At 46.4% G+C, this 19,472-nt stretch overlaps 1 protein-coding gene across 5 annotated transcripts in view; it reads left to right on the top strand.

Annotated features, from left to right (window-relative positions):
* The window catches only part of UGT8 (UDP glycosyltransferase 8), a 34,056-nt gene extending 15,377 nt beyond the window's left edge, over nucleotides 1-18,679 (top strand). For all 5 annotated transcript variants that reach the window (XM_032686067.1, XM_032686066.1, XM_032686069.1 and 2 more), the window contains 5 exons: nucleotides 125-948; nucleotides 12,763-12,905; nucleotides 14,702-14,778; nucleotides 15,676-15,895; nucleotides 17,116-18,679. In XM_032686067.1, the coding sequence (XP_032541958.1) occupies nucleotides 127-948; nucleotides 12,763-12,905; nucleotides 14,702-14,778; nucleotides 15,676-15,895; nucleotides 17,116-17,479 (1,626 nt within the window). In that variant the 5' untranslated portion in view covers nucleotides 125-126 and the 3' untranslated portion in view covers nucleotides 17,480-18,679. The remainder of the gene's footprint in view (nucleotides 1-124; nucleotides 949-12,762; nucleotides 12,906-14,701; nucleotides 14,779-15,675; nucleotides 15,896-17,115) is intronic.
* Nucleotides 18,680-19,472: the final 793 nt, after the last annotated feature.

Below are 19,472 nucleotides of genomic sequence, written 5' to 3'. Positions count from 1 at the left end.
GCCTTCAAAGCGGGGAGACGGGATGAGCTCTCGTGGGACGGCCAGATGATAACTTGCCTTAAATTCCCCAGCGGGTTACAAATCTGTTGCGTGTTGCTCTAATGCTTTCCCTTTCCCGTTCCAGCTATGAAGCCGTACGCTCCAGCTTTCATTCTCCTGTGGAGTGCCGTCGGGATAGCGAGGGCTGCCAAAATCGTCGTCGTGCCGCCAATTATGTTTGAAAGCCATCTTTATATTTTCAAGACTCTGGCCTCAGCCTTGCATGACCAAGGTCACCAGACAGTGTTTCTCCTCTCTGAGGGCAGAGAGATTCCTCCATCTAATCACTATAGACTTCAGCGCTACCCAGGGATCTTTAACAGCAGCACCTCGGATGATTTCCTCCAGTCCAAGATGAGGAGTATCTTCTCGGGGAGACTGACAGCCCTCGAACTGTTCGACATCTTGGACCACTACACCAAGAACTGCGACATGATCGTTGGCAACCAAAACCTCATGCGTGCCCTGAAACAGGAAAAATTTGACCTGCTCCTGGTCGATCCCAACGAGATGTGCGGATTTGTTATAGCCCATCTTTTAGGGGTTAAGTACGCCGTGTTTTCCACTGGCCTCTGGTATCCAGCAGAAGTGGGCGCTCCGGCTCCCCTGTCCTACGTCCCCGAATTCAACTCGCTGCTCACGGATCACATGAACTTCTTCGAGAGGATTAAAAATACCGTTGTTTATCTCATTTCGAGGTTCGGAGTCAGTTTTTTGGTTCTGCCAAAATACGAACGGATAATGCAGAAGCACAAGGTCCTTCCGGAACGGTCCATGTACGACTTGGTTCATGGCTCCAGCCTGTGGATGCTTTGTACTGATGTAGCGCTGGAGTTCCCGAGACCTACGCTTCCCAACGTCGTTTACGTGGGAGGAATCCTCACCAAACCGGCCAGCCCTCTGCCAGAAGTAAGGTTTGCTGAGTTTTACAGTCGTTTCTGTGCTTTCTGGTTCACCTCATGTCACGAGTGAGGGTTTTGAAGCGGTGAATTCCAAACGGGATCCGGCGTTCTGCTGTCGTTTGGTGGAATACACTCTTGCAGTCACTGGAAGTTGCTTGGGGTGGCGGGGGCGAGAGGAACTGTGAGGCAGAGACTCCACAAAATGAGTCTTTTGTGGCTGCAGGAAGTATTTTGCTTTTGAGTAAAGTGCTTAAAGGTGCATTAGAGGTGAAAAACAATGCGCTCTGTCCTGGAAATCACATCAGTAGCTTCTACCCAAACACGGTTTAGAATGGCAAGGAAGGAGGATGGATGAGTACTGCTTATGCTTGAACAAGCCTGCTGACAAGTTACGTGATTTAACTTCATGGTGTTCATGTTCTTTGTGGTATTTTTTTGCCTCCCCTGGGTTTGATAAGTAAATGTGTCTTTTAAAACTACATGTATGTAAGCGTGGGAAAAACCCCTGTATAGGCCAAGATGTGGAGGTGTGAGTTGACCTAAATGGCACCGCTGCTACACTCAGATGTCAGTTTTTACTGTGCACGTGCTGGCCATCAGGCACCCGAACGGTGACAGTGACTGCACTGGCTCCAGAAATCCTGGCTGCACAGATCAATTAGTTTGATTAATTCAGTACAGTAGGTGAACTTTGATACCTGATACCTAAGAGTGCCTCTCTTCAGCAACAGAGGTGGACAGGTGGTGAGGGACAGGCAGAACAAAATCTTATAGGACACGATGTCGTTTACAATTTGTGTGTCCATAAAAAGGCAGATGTTGAGTTGGAGGTGCGTGTTAATGGATGCTTATGGCTGGGTGATAAATAGGGGGGTAGACCTGCAGTGCTCAACAATTTCCTTGTTAAAATGCCTTGTTCTGCCTTTGCTTTTGGCATGAAAACTGCTGTTGCCTGTGCTCCAGGGTATTCTCAGAGATGGCCCTAACAGTGTTGCTTCCAACATATTCTTGCTGGGTTGTACACTCCTGTGTTTGGAAAGGGTCAGGCTGCACAGGTATCCTGAGAAAGCAGGCTAAAGGTGCTTTGTCTGTGCTATCTACAAGTTCAGCCCTGTTCCCTCCAGGAAAACTTGGTGGGCCGGACTGAGCTTTTTCTCCCTTTTCCAAACTGACATTTTCTTGTTCTGCAAGAAGAAAAAACGTCTTTGCACGATCAAGTTGGGTGCTAGGGTAACACTGTCTGTTTTGTCTTTTTGTTTAATGTAACCAGAGTGACAGTGACCTGAAAACAGACCTGTAGGTAGAGTTCATGCTGGCAAATATTCATTGCAGCGAGGGGAAAAAAACCCACCCGTAATTATTTGTAATTATTTACCTTGTTTTCAGTTTCATCGGGCAATTCATTCTTTTGGAGTTGTAAGCGGGAGATTGAAGGTGCAGGAGAGAAGTAACAAAGCGAGCATGTTCCTCTTTTATCCTGTAATTTGTCCGTGCCCAAGGTGTTACACGTAATCCCCTGTGGAATGTATTGTAGGTTAATTACTGGGCGATCACTCGGTGCTTGCTGAGCAGCGAGAAAAAATTCGGAACTGTGGCGGCTCTGCTCTGGCAGATTTAAAACTGGATAGCGAGTGCTGCGGCTGTTCCCTGCTCCTGCTGCAGCTCTGAGGCAGGAGCCTTGGCTGATTTATCTTCTGCAGCTTTGAGTTTGGTGCATTAAGGTGAGCCAGAAGCGGAGCTGGTTCACGTTCCTGTGCTGGGCTGGAACTGGTGATGCTTCAGGAGCTCTCAGAAATTACGCTCCTGCCCAGAGGGTGATAAGGAAAGAGGGGCGTGTGGCTGGAGACGGCAGCTTTAGCAGGCTTTTTTTAAGCTAAAATTAGAAGTTATTGGGTCTCTTACAGTCTCCAAAACTGCCTGTGAGTAGCCTAGTCCGCTTCGACTGCTGGAGACGTATTAGGGAAAAACCAGCGGTGTTTTTTTCCAAGCCCAAAATACCTGGTTAACCCAGGATACCTGCGCACCTCAGTAGCGGCACTCCAGCCTTGCCGGCAGTTTTTCCTTTTTTACCCCTCACTGAAAATAACCAAATAGTTTGTTTACCCAAACCAGAATGCCTGCACTTAACCGAAAAGCTCTCGTTTTCTGCTCATAAGTAGCATCTTAAAAAAAAAAAAAGGCAGAGAGGAATAATTCAGCGGTCAGTGAGGAGGTGAAGGTCAAGGTGTTTTGGAGTGTTATGGGGTGGCCACTCTTATCATTCTGGGGGATGCGGTAGCTCTGTTTTGTGGCTGCTCAGAACCTGCACCTTCTCCGAAGTTAGAAAAGCACCGCTTTAAAGGTAGCACGTAGCAGTGGGTGCTGAATATCCAGGTCGTGTGAAGGGGAAGGAAACATAGCTCCTGCTTCGCTCTGTCCCATCTGCGCTCATATTCTGGTTCCGGGCACTGGATGGGGTGTGCAAATCCTTTCCCTTTTAGCCGCGCTTGCCGCCTGCGGGTCCCTGTGCTTTGTGGGATCGGGAACCTGTGCTGGGATCGGGGAGCGCAGGAGATGCAGCCAAATCCCGGCGGCTGGAGGTGTGTGCTCAGGGAGGGGTGTGTGTGTGCTCAGGGGCTCTGCCGTGCTGGCACAGCGCTCCGTGGGGCGGCTGCACGTCCCTGCGGGCACCGTGTGTTACCTGTGTAAGCCTTCCCCAGGCTCCCATCCTCCTCCTCGCTCCCTCCCGGGCAGCGTCCCGCTCTGCGCTTGGCGCAGTGTCCCCGGGGCGGTCGCAGTGACGGCCGTGCCAAAGGAGCGGGAGCCAGCGGGTGTGTGCTTTGGAGGTCACCGCGCTGCCCGGCTCCTGCCCGGCTCCCTGCAGCTTCCTCCGGCACGGCAGGGTCGGGCTCACCGGGACGGGCGGGCCAGGGTGTCCGGGCAGCGGCCGCAATGCCAGGGGATGGCACATTTCCCCGCTCCCGCCCCGGAGCGCCGAGCACAACTTGTGTCGCTCCGCTCCGTCGCGGTGGGAGGGCTGATGGTCCCTTTGCAGGGCTGGGAGTAGGGCAGCGTTAGTCGTCCTCTGTGGGAGCCAGCGTGGCGTTTTCACTGGTTACGCTGGGTTTAAAGGCGCTTCTTGCGTGAGGTGCGCTGCTCTGTAAAAGGCGAGGAGATGGTTGCGGCTGTACCCGTTATCCCTAAGGGAATCGTCAAACGTTACATGCACGTGGAACACAGTCCAGGATCAAAAACCCGGTGTGCTGAATTGCACTGAGGACGGTGGGATCAGAATTATCCCGAAAAGATCAAAAGCTAGAGGCAGACCGACCACCGAGTCCTTAAGGTAATCGCTGCCGTGAACTATCAAGTGCGTGGTGTTCCCTGGCAGCATTTCCCTGATAACTGTCGGTGCCCATTAGGAGGGGCTGCTCTGCTTCTCCCTCGCTGCGCTTCTCCAGGGGGATGCGAATGAAGCTTTGTAAAGGAACACCCATTTGGAGAAACAATGAGGAAACCTGTGCTCTGCCATTTATCGTGTGACTGGGTTGGTGTGTATTAGGCATTAATGAGCCCGATAAGAGTCCCTGACTCAGGGCAGGAACCGGGGAGGTGCCACAAGCAGCCGCCTGGGGAAATACTCAGCCCGCGAGTAAACCGGATTTATGCTGTGGAGGAGGGTTGTGCACGTCTCAGAGTAAGAAGTTGGCCTTTCAGCCACAGCTGTCAACAGATGGTAATTGCAATAAGTTCCTCACTCCTCCCTGTACATCTCTTATCTGAGCTCGTTACTGTGAACATCAAAGCACGGAGCAAATTGGTGGCTCTGAAATATCTTCACTGAAAAGTGTCGGTTTGGTGTTTGTTTGTTTTCCCCTGAGCCTTGCTGACAGTTGGGTGTAGCTAATACTGATATTTATCTGTTAAAGTGAGGTGGAAGACTAAGGAGAGATGTTCTACTCCTTAAATCTGACTTTTCTCCTTCATTCCAGTTCAAGGGCACGGTCTCTAAGCTCTTGCAGGCTGTAGCAGTAGATTTTTGCACGTGGCAGAGCACCATCATTTTAGGGTTTTTTATCAAGTCCAGGGAATAGTTCTTACAGAACTGTTTGGACAGTAAATTTCTGGTGATCTGAAGCAGCTCTAGAGCTGTTCTAAAATGCGTGTGCTTGTCAGCTGGAGAGGCTGAAAGTCTTTTAAGGATGATAGAAATGATGCAGCACTGTGTAAATTCCGTGCTGAACCGTGTGAATCGTGTATTTTGGCTCTGAAATATATTTTAGGTGAAGCTTCTTCCCCCCCCCCCCTCAGCATTCCATGTTTTGCTCCACAGGTAAGTGTTGCCTGAGCTTTGCAGGCACCCAAAGGCATAAATCTGTAACCTCCAGTCTCAGCTGTGCCCCAGTAGGACTGGGCTGCTGAACAGCACACGGGTTCATGAGCTGCTGCTTTCAACGGGTTTAAATATTCTGATTTATCACATTCATCACGCTCATGCTGGAGCACACAAATCAACACCACTTACTGACTGCAACAGGCAGGGGTTTCACCGAGTGTGTCACTTCCAGGTTTTGAGCAGTGACCTTGGTACAGGACAAATCGTGAGCTGTGCTTTTCCCGTGTTTTTCCCATTTATAACATCCAGAAAACCCACAGAGGAATTTATTTCCAAAGGCACTTTTTTTTTTCTGTAATATTTGGGTCCTGTTGCACTTGGGTACCAAGTTTCTATAATGTGGGGAGTGGGAACGTGGTCAAAGCTGAAATTTGAGAGCAGCAAGCCCTAATTACTGATATTATTGACTAACAGCAATACTTAATCAAGGCAGCTTTTTTGATGTTTCCCAGTTGCTTAAAGGTTAAGTGAAGTGGATGTTTTGTGGTTAATATCCTCAGGAGAGGCATCTCCCTGAGCCTTCCCGGGCTGTTCACAGCCCACCTGGGGAATTCCAAGTGGAGGAGTTGCAGGGGAGAGCAGGGAGGTCTTGGTGAGGGATGTGACTCTTACCCCAGGATCAGAAGGCAGCTGATTTTAGACTTGTTAAAGAATGGGTGGTCAGTGGCCTGTTTCTGTAACTATTATATAAAAATATATGGGTACTGTGTATATAAACTTTATATGTATTATAAGTCTTTAAAGAGATAAGGGAGGAGGTAAGCCCTAGGAAGAAAGAAAAGCTGTTTTTATCTGAACAAGATATGAAGAAATTGCCATTATTAAATCAAAGCTGCAGGTTGGAGTTGTATCTCCTGCCATCCCCAGAGCACAGGTGTCCCAGAGCAACGAGAGACAAAATTTCCCCCCTAAATTGGGTTATAATATGGATTTATGGAAGGGGGTATATGTCAGTATCTGTAATGCAGAGGTCTGGATTTAAAATTGAGCTTCTCTTTCGTTTTCTTCTTACTGTGTTGGCTGCAGTTGAATTTGACCTAAGTAAAAATAGTCTCTTAAAGCTGGTTTTGTTCTTAACAGTTGTAGAGTTTTTTGCTACATATGGAGCTAATCAAAGTGTAGAAGGGTTGGTAGAACCTTGGTTTGCATTTACATTTGATAATCATCAACCTTCCTGTGCATGCTTTGTGTGTTCATGTTTAGCAAAGTGGCTTTTTTGGGGTATTTTTTTTAACAGAATGTTGCCTCTGGGATAACACCAGCAAGTTTTCAGTTTGGATCCCGGGTTTGAGGATCCCTCTGCTCCATGCAGCCGTTTTATTAACCTCTCCTGAAGGACAGGCTCCTTATTTTCCACTCCTCCCATTGCATTGAGAGAGGCAAGGTTGCTTTCCCAGGGAGCTTGCCAGAGGTGTGGTGAGTAATGGATTTTTGACAGGGAGTGTTGCAGCAGGGAAGTACTTGCACTGCAGTTTCCTGGTTGACCTCTAGTTTTGGGTAGACCGTGTTCTGGAGGCTTCACTGGATACTCCTGGAACTCCAGAGAGGAGGGGCTGTATTTCCTGACTGCGTTTTTGGGAGTGAATTTCATTGCTCTTCAAAGTTAACTGGGCTTAAACACTCTGGTATTGGATGTTCAGTGGGACAAGACAGAGGTCAGGGATAAAAAAATACAATATTTTAGACATTGGAAAGCTTAAAGACCTTTTTCATTCTCTACTGTGTTTTTGATAAGCTAAATATACAGTGTGTGTGTATATATATATATATATATATATCTCAAGTAATTAGATATATATCTCAAATAGTTAGTGAGAAACCATGAAAGGAAAGTCTGTATTTCAGCAGGGCTGAATCTGGGTCTAATATTGTTGAGGAAGCACTTTATCAGCAGCTTTAAATTAATATGTGGTGATGCCTGGGGTCCAGATCTTAGTTTGCTTCCCAACTGATGGTGTTAGCGTGGCTTTAGCCAGCAAGAAAAGAGGGATTTAGTCTAATGCCATAATCTGAGGGTGCTTTTTTTTTAGTGGGTACAGGGTATTGTTTTTGCAGTTACTGTACTCTGTGCTAGCATGAATTCCCAAATGTGAGAGAACTGTGAGTGTTAGCTGCATGGAGTTTTTATGTGGTAGTTGTTAATAAAATCAGTCATTAATAAAACCCAGGGAAGAGCACTGTGAACTTGCTGTTAATCCAGAGGGGAAATGGGAGGTGGGGAGGATCTCGTCCTCACTGGGAGCAGCGTGTCTGCTCCTAATTGAGCTGAGACTGATGTGAAAAAGCCCTGATAAAATGGGATGAGCACTTTTGCCTGGTGGCCGTAGCTTTGGAAAGGCAGGAATTCCTTAATGGAAAAGAACCTCTGGGCTGTGACAGGGAGCCACCAGAAGCAGCTGGATGTGTGGAGTCAGGGAGGTGTGAGGCATCCTCTGCCTCATCCAGCCAGGAGCTTCACCGTGATGTTCCCTCTCCTTTGTTCCTTAGAGCAAATAACTCCTGTTTTCGGTTGTAAACTGAGTTACAAATTCATGGCGAGTAAATACAAAGCCTACTCTGCCTCAGGTGATGGTGTTTCTCTGGGTTTGCCCTGGACTGATTGGTTGTTTTGTAACTTCCACAGTATATGATAGGATCTTGTTTGTTTTGGGATGGTAAAGGTTGTATAATGGCGCCTGTATGACCTTTACCCACCTGTGCTGCTGAGCTGGTTTAGTAAAACTTGAAATAAAAATGTGTTCATGGAGAAATATGTCACATAAGAAGTACTGTTCAGAAGATGCCAGGGGAGCTCAGGCACCAACACAGAAATGGTCTGTGTACCTTTCTGTGTATTTATCAGTATCCCCTTTCTAAACACTTAATGTGTTTAGAAATAGCTTAATGTGGCTTCTTATTTTGAAATAGATCTCATTTTGTCTGCTCTAAGCAGCATTTAACAGGAGAAGTTGCATGGGATGCCTGTGCTCTCCCCTTGGGGGAAAGGGTGGTTTGCAACCATATTTGAAGAACAGGCATTTGTGCTCTTCCCCATTTTGAATCGAGCAGCTGAACAGGGCAAAGCTTCGGCTCTTAAACCCGGTTATGTTTGTACTTGGGTACTTTGTTTATGGGAAACAAAGCTCAGTATTAGGCACCACTGGTTACTGCCAGCTGGGCCCTCACTCTCCCCTCACAGCTGTGCCTCCAGCATCCAGCCCTGCAAAGAATGGCTAATTAGAGAACCAGGCAGAACAAAGCCCACACAGTGGGGCTGCCACAATGGCATTCCTGTCCCTGCATGCTCAAAAGATTGATTTTATTTCTTTATTCCTCCCCCCCCCTTCCCCCCCGTGCCTATAGTACAGCACAGATCAATAAGTGCTTCTTCTCCCTATGGAGGCACAGGCTCTTCCACTATTTTTTCCCCCCTGAGAACATACATTTGCACAGGAGTGACATGGAAACGGGCAGGGTTGGGCACAGTTGTTGCAATTGGGAGTCCTCTGAGGTTTTCATACCTTAGTATGCATTGCTTCAAGTGAAAATGGTGATTAATGTGTGTGTGTGTTAGGAGATATTTTACTGTCAGTGTAGACAGAGCTCTAACTGGGTGAAACCCAACATTCAGGTAGAAAATGTGTAGTTCACAATTCAGTAGAGAACCTGAATGTGCTCTAATTAGGCTTGCCAGGTTTCCTGTCTTTCCTGTGGGCTCACCTCTTCCAGAGTGGGAAGTTCCCAGTGAGGGGAGGTGTGTGCCCAGCTAGAGGTGCTCAGTTATACTCTCAGCCTCTCCACTGACTGTCACCGTCTGGACAAAACAGCTTCCCTCACCCAGGTCATTTTGGCAAGCACCTCTGTAATCCCAAACTTCTCAGCTATATTTGTGACTTAAAATTTCTGGAAAATCCGAGTATCCAGCTCAATGCTTCGTTACTGTAATCTCATTTGCAGTGTGAAATTAGAGAATAATTATACTTCTAATGGACGTGGTGTATACAAGTTCTGTGAGTGGCTGATCTAAGTTTTTATTAGAACTTCTACTGAAAGTTTTGCTTTCAAGTTCATCGAGGTTTTAGGGGGTAATAATTCCTTCTGGTTTGATTCTTGGCTTGGAAGGGGAAAGCCAGATCCCTGTTTCCAAGTCACTGGGAAGTTTGTGAAGTTGGCAGAGCAGCCTCAGTGAAGCTGGTTGCTGGCTGTGCTGAGACTTAAACTGAGGCAGGGGCTTTCCTTTCGAAAGAAAATCTGCAAATACTTATATTTTGGGGGGAAAAAAGTATTAGGTGTTCTGTTCCAGAACCTTTTAAAGAAGGGCATGTCTTGAATTAACTGCAAAATTTAAAGATGTTTCCCTCTGTATTCTGTTCAAGTTCGAAGGAGAGTTTGAGGAAGGTTCAACGCAACTCGTCGTGCAATAACCTCCCTCCCCGGATTTCTCCTGTACTTTAGGACCTCAGAAGTTGCAATTTCCTTTCCCTGCGTTTAAAAAAAAAACAAACCACCCTGAGTTTACAGTAAACCTGAAAATCATTTCAAGTGGGCAAAAGGAGGTCGCTTTGCTGCACGCCAGGAGCCCGTGAAGTGCTGCCCGGCCAGGGCAGGCTGATTTTAATGAGGGCAGCTCTAATGACTCATCAGCCTGACTCAGGGCCTTTTCATACAGAGCGTAATTAGATCGGGAAGGCAGAATGAGCTGGAGGTCAAAAGTGTAAGTGGATTTAAGGAGAACAAAGGGGTGAGCTCACAGGGGGACGAGCTGGGTGTCTGTGAGGGTTTTTAGCGGGTGGTGGATTCGTCGGGGCTGGTGCTCGGGGTGTTTGGGTTAATAACGTGGCCCTAATGAGTGGCGAGGTGACTGAAGGCTGCTGAAATTTTAAGCAAACAAGGTTGTGCTGTGGCATCAGCGTGTGCTCTCCCAGTGTTATGGTCCTGGGGGCATCGCCCCAAGCTGACATTTCTTGCACTTACATTCCTAATTTTGCAAAATAAAACGAACTACACGGCTGTACAGTAGTAAGTAGTGCTGTCGAAGTATTCGATCTGCTTGATGTGCCAGGATCACAGCCTGCTTCTTATCTGCTGTATCACTGCTGCACCTTGTATGTCACACAAAGAACAAGGAAGGTACAAGGAAATACTTGAGCCCTTGTGCCGGGGCCCAGCTAATTTGTACCAGGACGTTCAGATCTGTCTTAAAACCCGAGAGCTGTGAACGCCCCTCCTTTGGCTTCGGTTTCACTTGATCTTCGGTTTAGAAAGCCCGTGCTAAAAAGCTGTCAGGAGAAATAATGATCAGAAGTTAAAGGAACCCGAGAGTGATGGACTCAGCCAGGTCACGGACTCGGGGAGCTCTCCAAGGAGGCAGTCAGTGTAAGTTCCTCGTTTTCCACTTCCTGGTTTTTCCCCAACTCTGCGTTTCTAGTGATGCTCAGTGATCCCATTTAATCCAGGCTGTGCTGTGCCAGGAATTACACAGAAGTATGCGAGGAGAGCCCTCATCCTGACGAGTCTCTAGTTGATTTTGAGCAGCCCGTGTGCTGTAGCGATGTCCTGCACCCCTCTGGGGAAGCAGCTTGGAAAGGGGCTGCAGATCAGGAGGCAGGTAAGCAATTAATGTAATCCTGTTTAATGCAGCAAACAAATCCCATCTTTTGAGCCTGATGGCAGGATCTTGCCTCGCCTGTGAAGATTTTAAGTTCACCTTTGTACATGTGATGTTCCACTGGAAGCAGTGGGATTACCTTCAAAGGGAAGGATTACAGAGGTTTGGCTCTGAAACCAGCCCTCGTAACACGAAGCAGGTTGCTTTGCTGTTGCACAATAATAAAATGCAAAAGCCTGTTTGCAGGTGACTCTGATTCTGTGGTACACAGTAAAATTGCCTTCTTTCCCCCATACATGAAATTCAAAGTACTTAATAGCTATTTGTTACTGTGCATGGGGATTTTTGAATGCTGTTTTAGAAGTTCCATTGCGAGGAAATATTTTGTACCTTCTCTATGTTTACATAATGAAGTATAATTTTTGCTTTGTGAATACATCAGAGATGGGAAGTCTCACAGAATTTCTAATTAAGCACAGAGGAGCAGTAGCCTTGGGAGCAGTTTCTCAGCCAGAACAGGCTCATCTCTAGCAGCAGAAAACCACGTGTCTGACCATGCAGAAGTAGTCACAGGTAGGACCTCCTGATGCCAGGATCCTCTGGGATTATTTGCTCCACCCAAAGGCCAACCTTACCAGTCAAGGCTGAGATGTTGGGCTTTCCAGAATGGTTTGTCCCAGAGCCCACGAAAAGTTGTTTTCTCTTGGGCTTTAAACTGATAAGAAATGGTTTAAGATGTAACTAATTGAACCACTCCAGTTGCTATAGTTCATTGACATTTGCAGCATGCCTTAGGTCCTTAACTAAGATTCAAGGACGAGCTTTAAATAAATCACAAAACCACTTGGAAACTTTTTTGTGTCAGAAGTTCAGCCCCTAATAAATGATTCAGCTTCGAGGCAGGTCACAGCCGCTTCCCCTCCTTTCCCTCCTTCCTCTCCCTTCGCATGAATAAAAAATAGGAAGAGAGAGCGCACTGGAAAAGGGTGAAGTGTGGCTTGCAGAGAAAATGGGAGCGTTTTTTGCTGCACAGCAGAGAGCAGAGTGGGTTTTGGGGCAGGTTTTGTGCTGGGATCCGATAGCACGGCGTTACTCCAGTCCTGCCCGCCCCGCTATTTATGCCCGGGACAAGAGGCACATTGTGAGCAGGGCTCTTGATTTTTCTCTTTGCTCACTTCCTATTGCTGTACTGGTGTTGAGCAGGCTTGTGCTTACACTTGGTGAGGCCAGAATTGAACCACGTCCCGAGAAACACAAAATATTCCTCATCCCAGTAATATATCTGCATGTCTGTGGGGTCATTTTTTTTTGTTTCCCCTTCTTCACGTGCTGGGAAACCGAAAGTGTTTTTTTGAAGCTCTGGCTTCTTTCAAACTGTGTTTATTATTTTCATACGAAAGAAAGCAAAACAAGCCTTTTGAAGTACTGTCACTTTCTTAAAAGCTGAAAATGCCACAGCCAAGCCCCAGCTTCATTCACACATTCCCTGTGCCGTGCTTCCAGGCTTATGGTACCACGACGTGGATCTGTTTACTGCAAAGTGGATCTCTTCGTGTTTTGCTGAGTTAAAATGTGATGTGTTAACTTGTGAGAGTGTGTGTCAACTGATCAGTGGAGGGATGGATTGTCTTAAATCACTAGGGGTTAATATGGAAGCTAAAACAAACGTGGAAGGGTTTTGCTGTTCGTGGCCTGCACCATGGATTCTGAGTCATCGAGTCGTTGTTCCCGGTGATATCTGCAATGTTTGCAACTCCTGAAACTTGGCTCGTGAGGCAACCAGGGCGCCCACAACTGTTCTTCCTCAGCCCTGTTTGCTCCCTGTCTGTGGTGCTCAGTGTCCATTTTCCCTTCCCCAGGATCTCCAGGCGTGGGTGAATGGTGCTAATGAGAACGGCTTCGTGCTCGTCTCCTTCGGGGCTGGAGTGAAGTACCTGTCAGAAGACATCGCCAACAAGTTGGCACATGCCCTGGCCAGGCTGCCCCAGAGGGTTATTTGGAGGTGAGTGCAGTGGGGGAGGCGCTTGGGGTGCTTTGCACCAGCCTTGTTTCCTGCTCTGCCATCTGAACCCGGAGTTGCAGAGGCTGGAATTGGCACAGAGCACCTGACTCTGCTGAAAGGCACTCCTCATGGAAATAGTGCAATTCCCCAGCAATAAAGGGGAGCACTGAATTTTTTTTTTTTTTTTTTTTTTGGTGGCAGAATAAAGCATGGGTTACATTCCTGTGCCCAGTTGATATCCTGGAAGGATCGGGGATGAAAAGAATCTGAGGTTATAACATTTGTGACGTACTGTCATCATTTTTGACGAAAAAGCCACCCCGGGGCTCAAGAGTGAATCCTGATGATTAAATCCTAGGTTTTCTTCTTCTTTCCCTTTCCCCTCACTTTTTTAGGCCCCTTTTCTGCTTTCATCTGTGAACACGGGCTTTCATTATTGATTTTCTCACTTGTTTTTTTTTCTGTGAGAAATTGGAGGGAGAGAAATCTGCAGGAGTCAAAATCACCAATAAGCTTTCTCAGCTCTGAAAACATCTTGAGTGGCGCTCTCAACTCGCTGGAAAAACCCAAAACTTGTTTAGTCAGCTCTGCTTCACGTGGAGCATCAATGATTAATTTGGAGGAGTTCATGTGAACCGTTTATTTCTAAATAATCAGTGTCTTACAACGCCTGCCTTGCTGCCCTGCTGTTGGAGTTGTATTAACAGGCTATTTAGCAGCCTGTTCCCTGCCATCTCATAAGGAATGTCCTCACTGCTGTGTGTAATTGAAGTAGCAAACCCCAGTAATGAACAGGAAAATGGGAATTCTTCAGCCTGTGGCACAGAACCTGGTGTAGTTGTAGTAAACATTGCATCAGTTTTAGTTTGGGGTAGAGCCACTATGTTTTCTCTGCTTGGCTTCCAGTTAATTATTGGTCCCAGTTGATCTTGCTGCTTTTCTTTTCTGTCCTTTCATTATGTTTTCCCTGGAATATTTCTCTGTACAGGTATCCACTTTTTGTAGTAAGTCAGTCAATTTTAACAGATTTTTTTTCTTGATGCCAAAGCAACAACTTCAACTGAAGCCTTCTATTAAATGGGGTTTTTTGCTGGTGTTCCCTTAACATTTTTCATTATGGTGGATTTTTCTCTTTGTTACCTGCCATCTATATTTTGCTGAATGGCTTTTTGGATAAGGGAGCCCACCTGCTGTTTCTTTCCATCATGACTTATAAAATGGGAAGATGTCCCTGGGACAAGGTGCAAGACATGATCTTTATGAGGGATAGGCAGTCGATCCACCCCAGTGGGAATCTGAGTTCCATAATTGAATACCTAAATATTATCAGTCAAACATGGCTTGGAGATTTTTTTGGGGGGTGGTTGGGTTCATTTTTGACATCATTGACCTATGTCTTTGTTGGACACAGGTGGATTTATACTGGATACTTCTGGGAATGAGAGAGGTGGTAGTGCAGCTTGGCAGTCTTTATCATCACCGTGATAAACCAAGGGAGTCTTTGTAGTTCTTTGGATTATGGGAGCCCAAACTAGTAACTGTTTAGCTGCTTTTCTATAACTTGATGTAAATAATCTTCTAATAATACATAGAGAATGTACAAGCCAGTCCTAAGTAGGTGTTGCTTAATTGGGAATGAGCAGGTGGTTGTTTAAGTAACTAACTGTTCAAATGCTCTCCAATAAACAGAATATTGAAGTGGGTCGATGGAGCTGCCACAGAACAGCTCTGTCCTATAGTACTCATTCTGGAGGTCCTGATAACTCCAGCTTCCATTTGATTTTTCACTGGTTTAGGTTTTCAGGGAACAAACCAAGGAATTTAGGCAACAACACGAAGCTGATTGAGTGGTTACCGCAGAACGACCTCCTGGGTGAGTATCTGTTTTGATCAGACACTGCCTATTCTCACTTGATTTCAGTTTGCTCTGCTAAAAATATTCTGCTGAATGAGCAGTCCTTATTAAGCCAGGATTGCTTCTGTCATGCAAGTCAGGGAGCAAGGACACAGAATTAGGATTTCAAGATGATAGCTGGGTCCCTTGGAGATACGAGAGGCCACAGAGTGTTTCTGACTGTCTCTGGGATACCTGGATGTTTGTGTGTTCCCAAAACAGCTCCAGTGGGTGCTGATGAATGCATTAAACATCAGTGTGTGTGTGTGTGTGTTGTGTGTCAGCTGGAGTATTTATCCTAACGTGGTGATTAGGCAAATGACTTCTAAAGCAGGTAGGTTGTTTTGGTTACAGAAGTGCTCCGAGGCAGTGTGATTTCCCCCTCCCCCCCCCCCCATTCCATGGAGCTGTTACTGTGGTTGTCAGTGTTTACTGGCCTGAAGTAAGGCATGGGAGGCTTCAGAGAGAGCATAACATCAGTTGTCCTGCATTTGAAGGTCTTGTATTTCATCCTCAGACGTGCTCTCCCTCGCTCACTTGTACTGCTAAACCTGCTGCGGTCACCACCTGCAGCTACTCGCCAGTGAGAAGTGCATGTTAATGACTCCATTAATCATTTTACATGACTCATATACATGAGAACTTTCTTTGCTTGGGCTGTTCCCTCTCGTAGTGTGTCAGGAAGTGATTTAATGCATGAGGAATTTCAGCAGAGTGGGCTTAGGGAGAACTTTGGAATAAGTTGAACTAGTTTTGCCTTGCCTGAGTTTCAACCACAGAAACACTGAGATATATGTTGTACCCAGGTGCTTCAATAACTTTACAGTACGGAGATATAAATGTGTCTTTTAACCTTCATGCCTCTTCTGTTTTCAGGTCACTCCAACATCAAAGCTTTCCTTAGCCATGGAGGTTTGAACAGCATTTTTGAAACCATGTACCACGGGGTCCCAGTGGTAGGGATCCCCCTTTTTGGAGACCATTACGATACCATGACCCGTGTGCAGGCCAAAGGCATGGGAATACTGCTCAACTGGAAGACTATGACTGAGAGTGCACTGTATGAAGCCCTAGTAAAAGTTATTAATGACCCCAGGTATGGCACGAGGGGTTTTCTGTGGGTCAAGTATGACTGTACCAAACCTTTGTGCAGTGGGGGGGAAAAAAAACTGCATGTTGGGTTTTATTTGTCTGTACAGCTGGGGCAAGTCTGTGACTGTTTGTCCCGTTTCCCAGGATTCCCCAGGGCTGAGGTTTCTGTGTAGGTGCTGGGCTCGTTGCTCCCTACCAAAACTCGATTGTCTCACGTGCTCTTTGGGGCAGTTGCCATATGGAGGGCAGAGAGGTTATGGAAACAAACCTGTCCTGACTTATTCCGTGTTGCAGACCAAGGTGTCCCTGTGTCTGTCTGGATTATTCCTTATTACCAGCCTGGCTGTTGTGCTGCCTCAGGGGCCTGGAGCAAGATACACATGCACAAAAAATTTCAAATGTTTTCCTGTTCTAGTTAGTAATACCCGTCTTAATTCAGGAATGTCATTTTTGCATTCACACGAATTTGTCATTTCGCAATGACAACATTTTGGCAAGTGTCTATGAATGAGGACTCCAGTCTGATTTTTTTTTTTTTTTTTTTTTTTTTTTTTTGTTACTCAGGGGATTAAGTGCAAGCCTGTGAGCTGAGTTTCAGAATTCTTTCTAATTCCAGCAAATAAGTTTTTTTTTTTTTTTTTCAACAATCCTTGTGTGAGGAGAGTCGCTCCACGAGTTGGTTCTGAGTGTTCTGTTTTAAACACCTTTGATGCTGAGACCACCTTCAGATGAAAAATAGTGAGGTGTTAGCTGGCAATGTATTGTATTGGCCAACCCTGACTTTGGAGCATGGTGCTGTTGATGCTTCTTGCTTTCTTGAGAGCAGAGTCTTCAAGTGGTGCTTGCCCTGGGGAAGGAGAATCCTGTAGGGATCCAGCAGCAGAGGGGAGGGGAGGGGGGATGTGCGGCGGAGAGGCCTCGATAACATCAGTTGCATCACCTTTCCCTTGTGCAATTACCCTCAGTGAAAAGGCAAGTAGTGTGTGAATAACCTGCTGACCCTGCAGGGAGGAGAGGAGCAATCCCACACGATGAGTCGCTGGGGTGAAAACGAAAAGTTTTAGGTGAAACTCCCGTCCGGGAGCGGAAACCGTCCCTTGCGAAACCAGCCCCGGGTTTCTCGTCCTTCTGCATTTCTCCACTTGCACGATAAGCACAACGTGGTGATTTTTTTTTTTTTTTCCCCTTCCTTTCTTCCCCCTTCCTTGTTTGCTCTCCCCCCAGCTACCGGCAGCGGGCGCAGCGGCTGTCTGAGATCCACAAGGACCAGCCTGGCCACCCCGTGAACCGGACTGTGTACTGGATTAACTACATCCTCCGCCACAACGGAGCCCAGCATCTACGTGCCGCTGTTTACAGCATCTCCCTCTTTCAGTATTTCTTACTGGATATTGCCTTTGTCCTTCTAGTGGGTGCTGCCTTACTTTACTATGTGTTGGCCAGGGTGGCCAGGTTTGTGTGCAGGCAGAGCAAGCAGCTCTGGTCGAACGACAAACACAGCGCCGTGAACGGACACTACCAGAACGGGATCCCCAACGGCAAGTACAGGAGGAACGGCCACATCAAGCACGAAAAGAAGGTGAAATGAGCCAACAGCCCCCCCAGTGTAAAGTAGTAACGAATCAGATCAGTAATCGAATTTTATCGCTGTAACTTAGCCTAACAACTACTTAAAAAAAAGAAAACAAAAAAAACCAAACCTCAGTAAGCGGTTCTAACACTCCCCTTCGGTATGTAATATTATGTGACAAAATTCTACGGAACTAAGAGAAGCCTTTAAAAAAAGGAGAAAAAAAAAAAAAAAAAGGGAGCAAGCAAGCAAGCACAACCTAAAATGGAAAATGTTTTATTCTTAATACTGATGCAGAGAGGTTATTTTGGCACTGAAGTTTTTTAGAAGCCTTAATTCTCTAAAGTTCTATACGTCGACCGTATTTATGAATTTTGAGTTTTTAAAAGCTCAGTGTGTGTGTCCCAAATGAGGAGAGGTTTCTTTTTATTTGCAGAGGTGTTCTCCTTTTATTTTTTTATTATTTTAATACGTCCATCCTTTTAGCTGAGAGAACTCTAGTGCTAGTTCTGTGTTTCCCTCGTTGAAGGTTCAACATGTTGTGTAAGAATGCTGTTTAAAACAAAAAGTTTTTCCCAGTCTTTATGCAAGAAATAGCAAGTTGCAGACTGAGAACACAGACCTTAAAAAAAAAAAAAGGAATAATCTTAATGAGCACTGAAGAAAAATGGCAAAAATATGTACTTGTTTTACTGATAAGCTGCATGACTCTTCTGCTCACTCCCAGTACTTTGGCGAAAAGGGTCTTGAGCAAGTCTACAGTAGGTCCTAATTTTAATTTAGATGAAATTTCATTTGTTGCCTTTCTCTGCATAATGCAATTCATGCCACGAAAATATTAGGGAGTTCTGTTCCAGTTGAAAATATGGCTGTGTGGGGAAGTAGATTTGCATAATTAAGAAAAACAAATGAAACAACAACAAAGAAAAAGATGAGAAAACGATAAGAAAATCTATCCCTGTGCTTCCTGCAGGAGGTTTTGTAATGGCCCAGAGCCGTGCAGAATCGAACCACTCCTTGGGGTCTGTTTAAAAAGGAACCAACCAACCCACAGCAAACACCCCCCCCCCCCAGAGTTGAATGTCTTTCCTTGTTAATTCTCACAAAGTTCTTTCGGAATCGCAATGTTTGTAGCTGTTCTCTTTCAATGGTTGTATCTGGGGAAAAAAAAAAAACCCAACAAAAAACCAAACAAAAAAAGACCAACAAAAAAAACCCCCTCACCAAAAAAAAAAAACACCCCTCAACGGAAATCTTCCCTTCCATTAGTCTGGGCCACGCAATCCATGTTCCGCATAGTTGCCAATGGGAATTGCGCGCCGCGGGCGGGCGTCCGGCCGCACCGCCTCCCGGGGCCGAGGCGTGAGGGATGAAGCCTGGCCGCTGCTCTGGGGAGGTGGCCGTGTCCGTGTCCCCCCCCCCCCCCTTCCCATCCCTGCAACAATCTCCTCCAATCACTGTCGCCGACACGCGGGACGCTGGCGCCGGGCTCCGCTCCGAGGGTGGGATGCGCTCCGGGCGCGGGGGCCGCCGCCGCCGCCGCCCTGCTCGACCAAAGTTGGCAACTATGAGGTTTTTTTGATTTCCACGTCATTCTGTTTACTTGGAATTTTTGCACTACACCCGTTGTGAGTGTACGCTTTTATTTATTTGTAGTTCGAGATCCCATTTGCCTTGAAGGAGAAAAAGGGAGGAAATGCCCCGTTTTTTACCTGGTGTCGCTCACTAACATGGCAGGAGTTGGGAATGATGATGGGATGCTGAGATCATCTTCATACACAGTGATGCAATATTTCGCTTGTCATTCCATCAGGAGCCTCGGTCCTATAGCAATAAAGTAACAGTGCAGATATGTTTCTAATACACAGTACAGCTACTTGTACTGCTTTCCGAATACTTGAAGAAAATGGTATTATAAATAAGCCTAGTAGCTATTCCTTTTTACAATCTTGCAGTTCGTGGCAACTTAAAGGAGCACACAAGAGGCGATGAATGGTGGGATGGTGAGAAG

The sequence above is a fragment of the Chiroxiphia lanceolata genome, chromosome 4 (genome assembly GCF_009829145.1).
Source record: "Chiroxiphia lanceolata isolate bChiLan1 chromosome 4, bChiLan1.pri, whole genome shotgun sequence".
Lineage (NCBI taxonomy): Eukaryota > Metazoa > Chordata > Aves > Passeriformes > Pipridae > Chiroxiphia > Chiroxiphia lanceolata.
The sequence above is the reverse complement of the archived record's forward strand: the minus strand, read 5'-3'. Positions and strand labels throughout refer to the sequence as shown.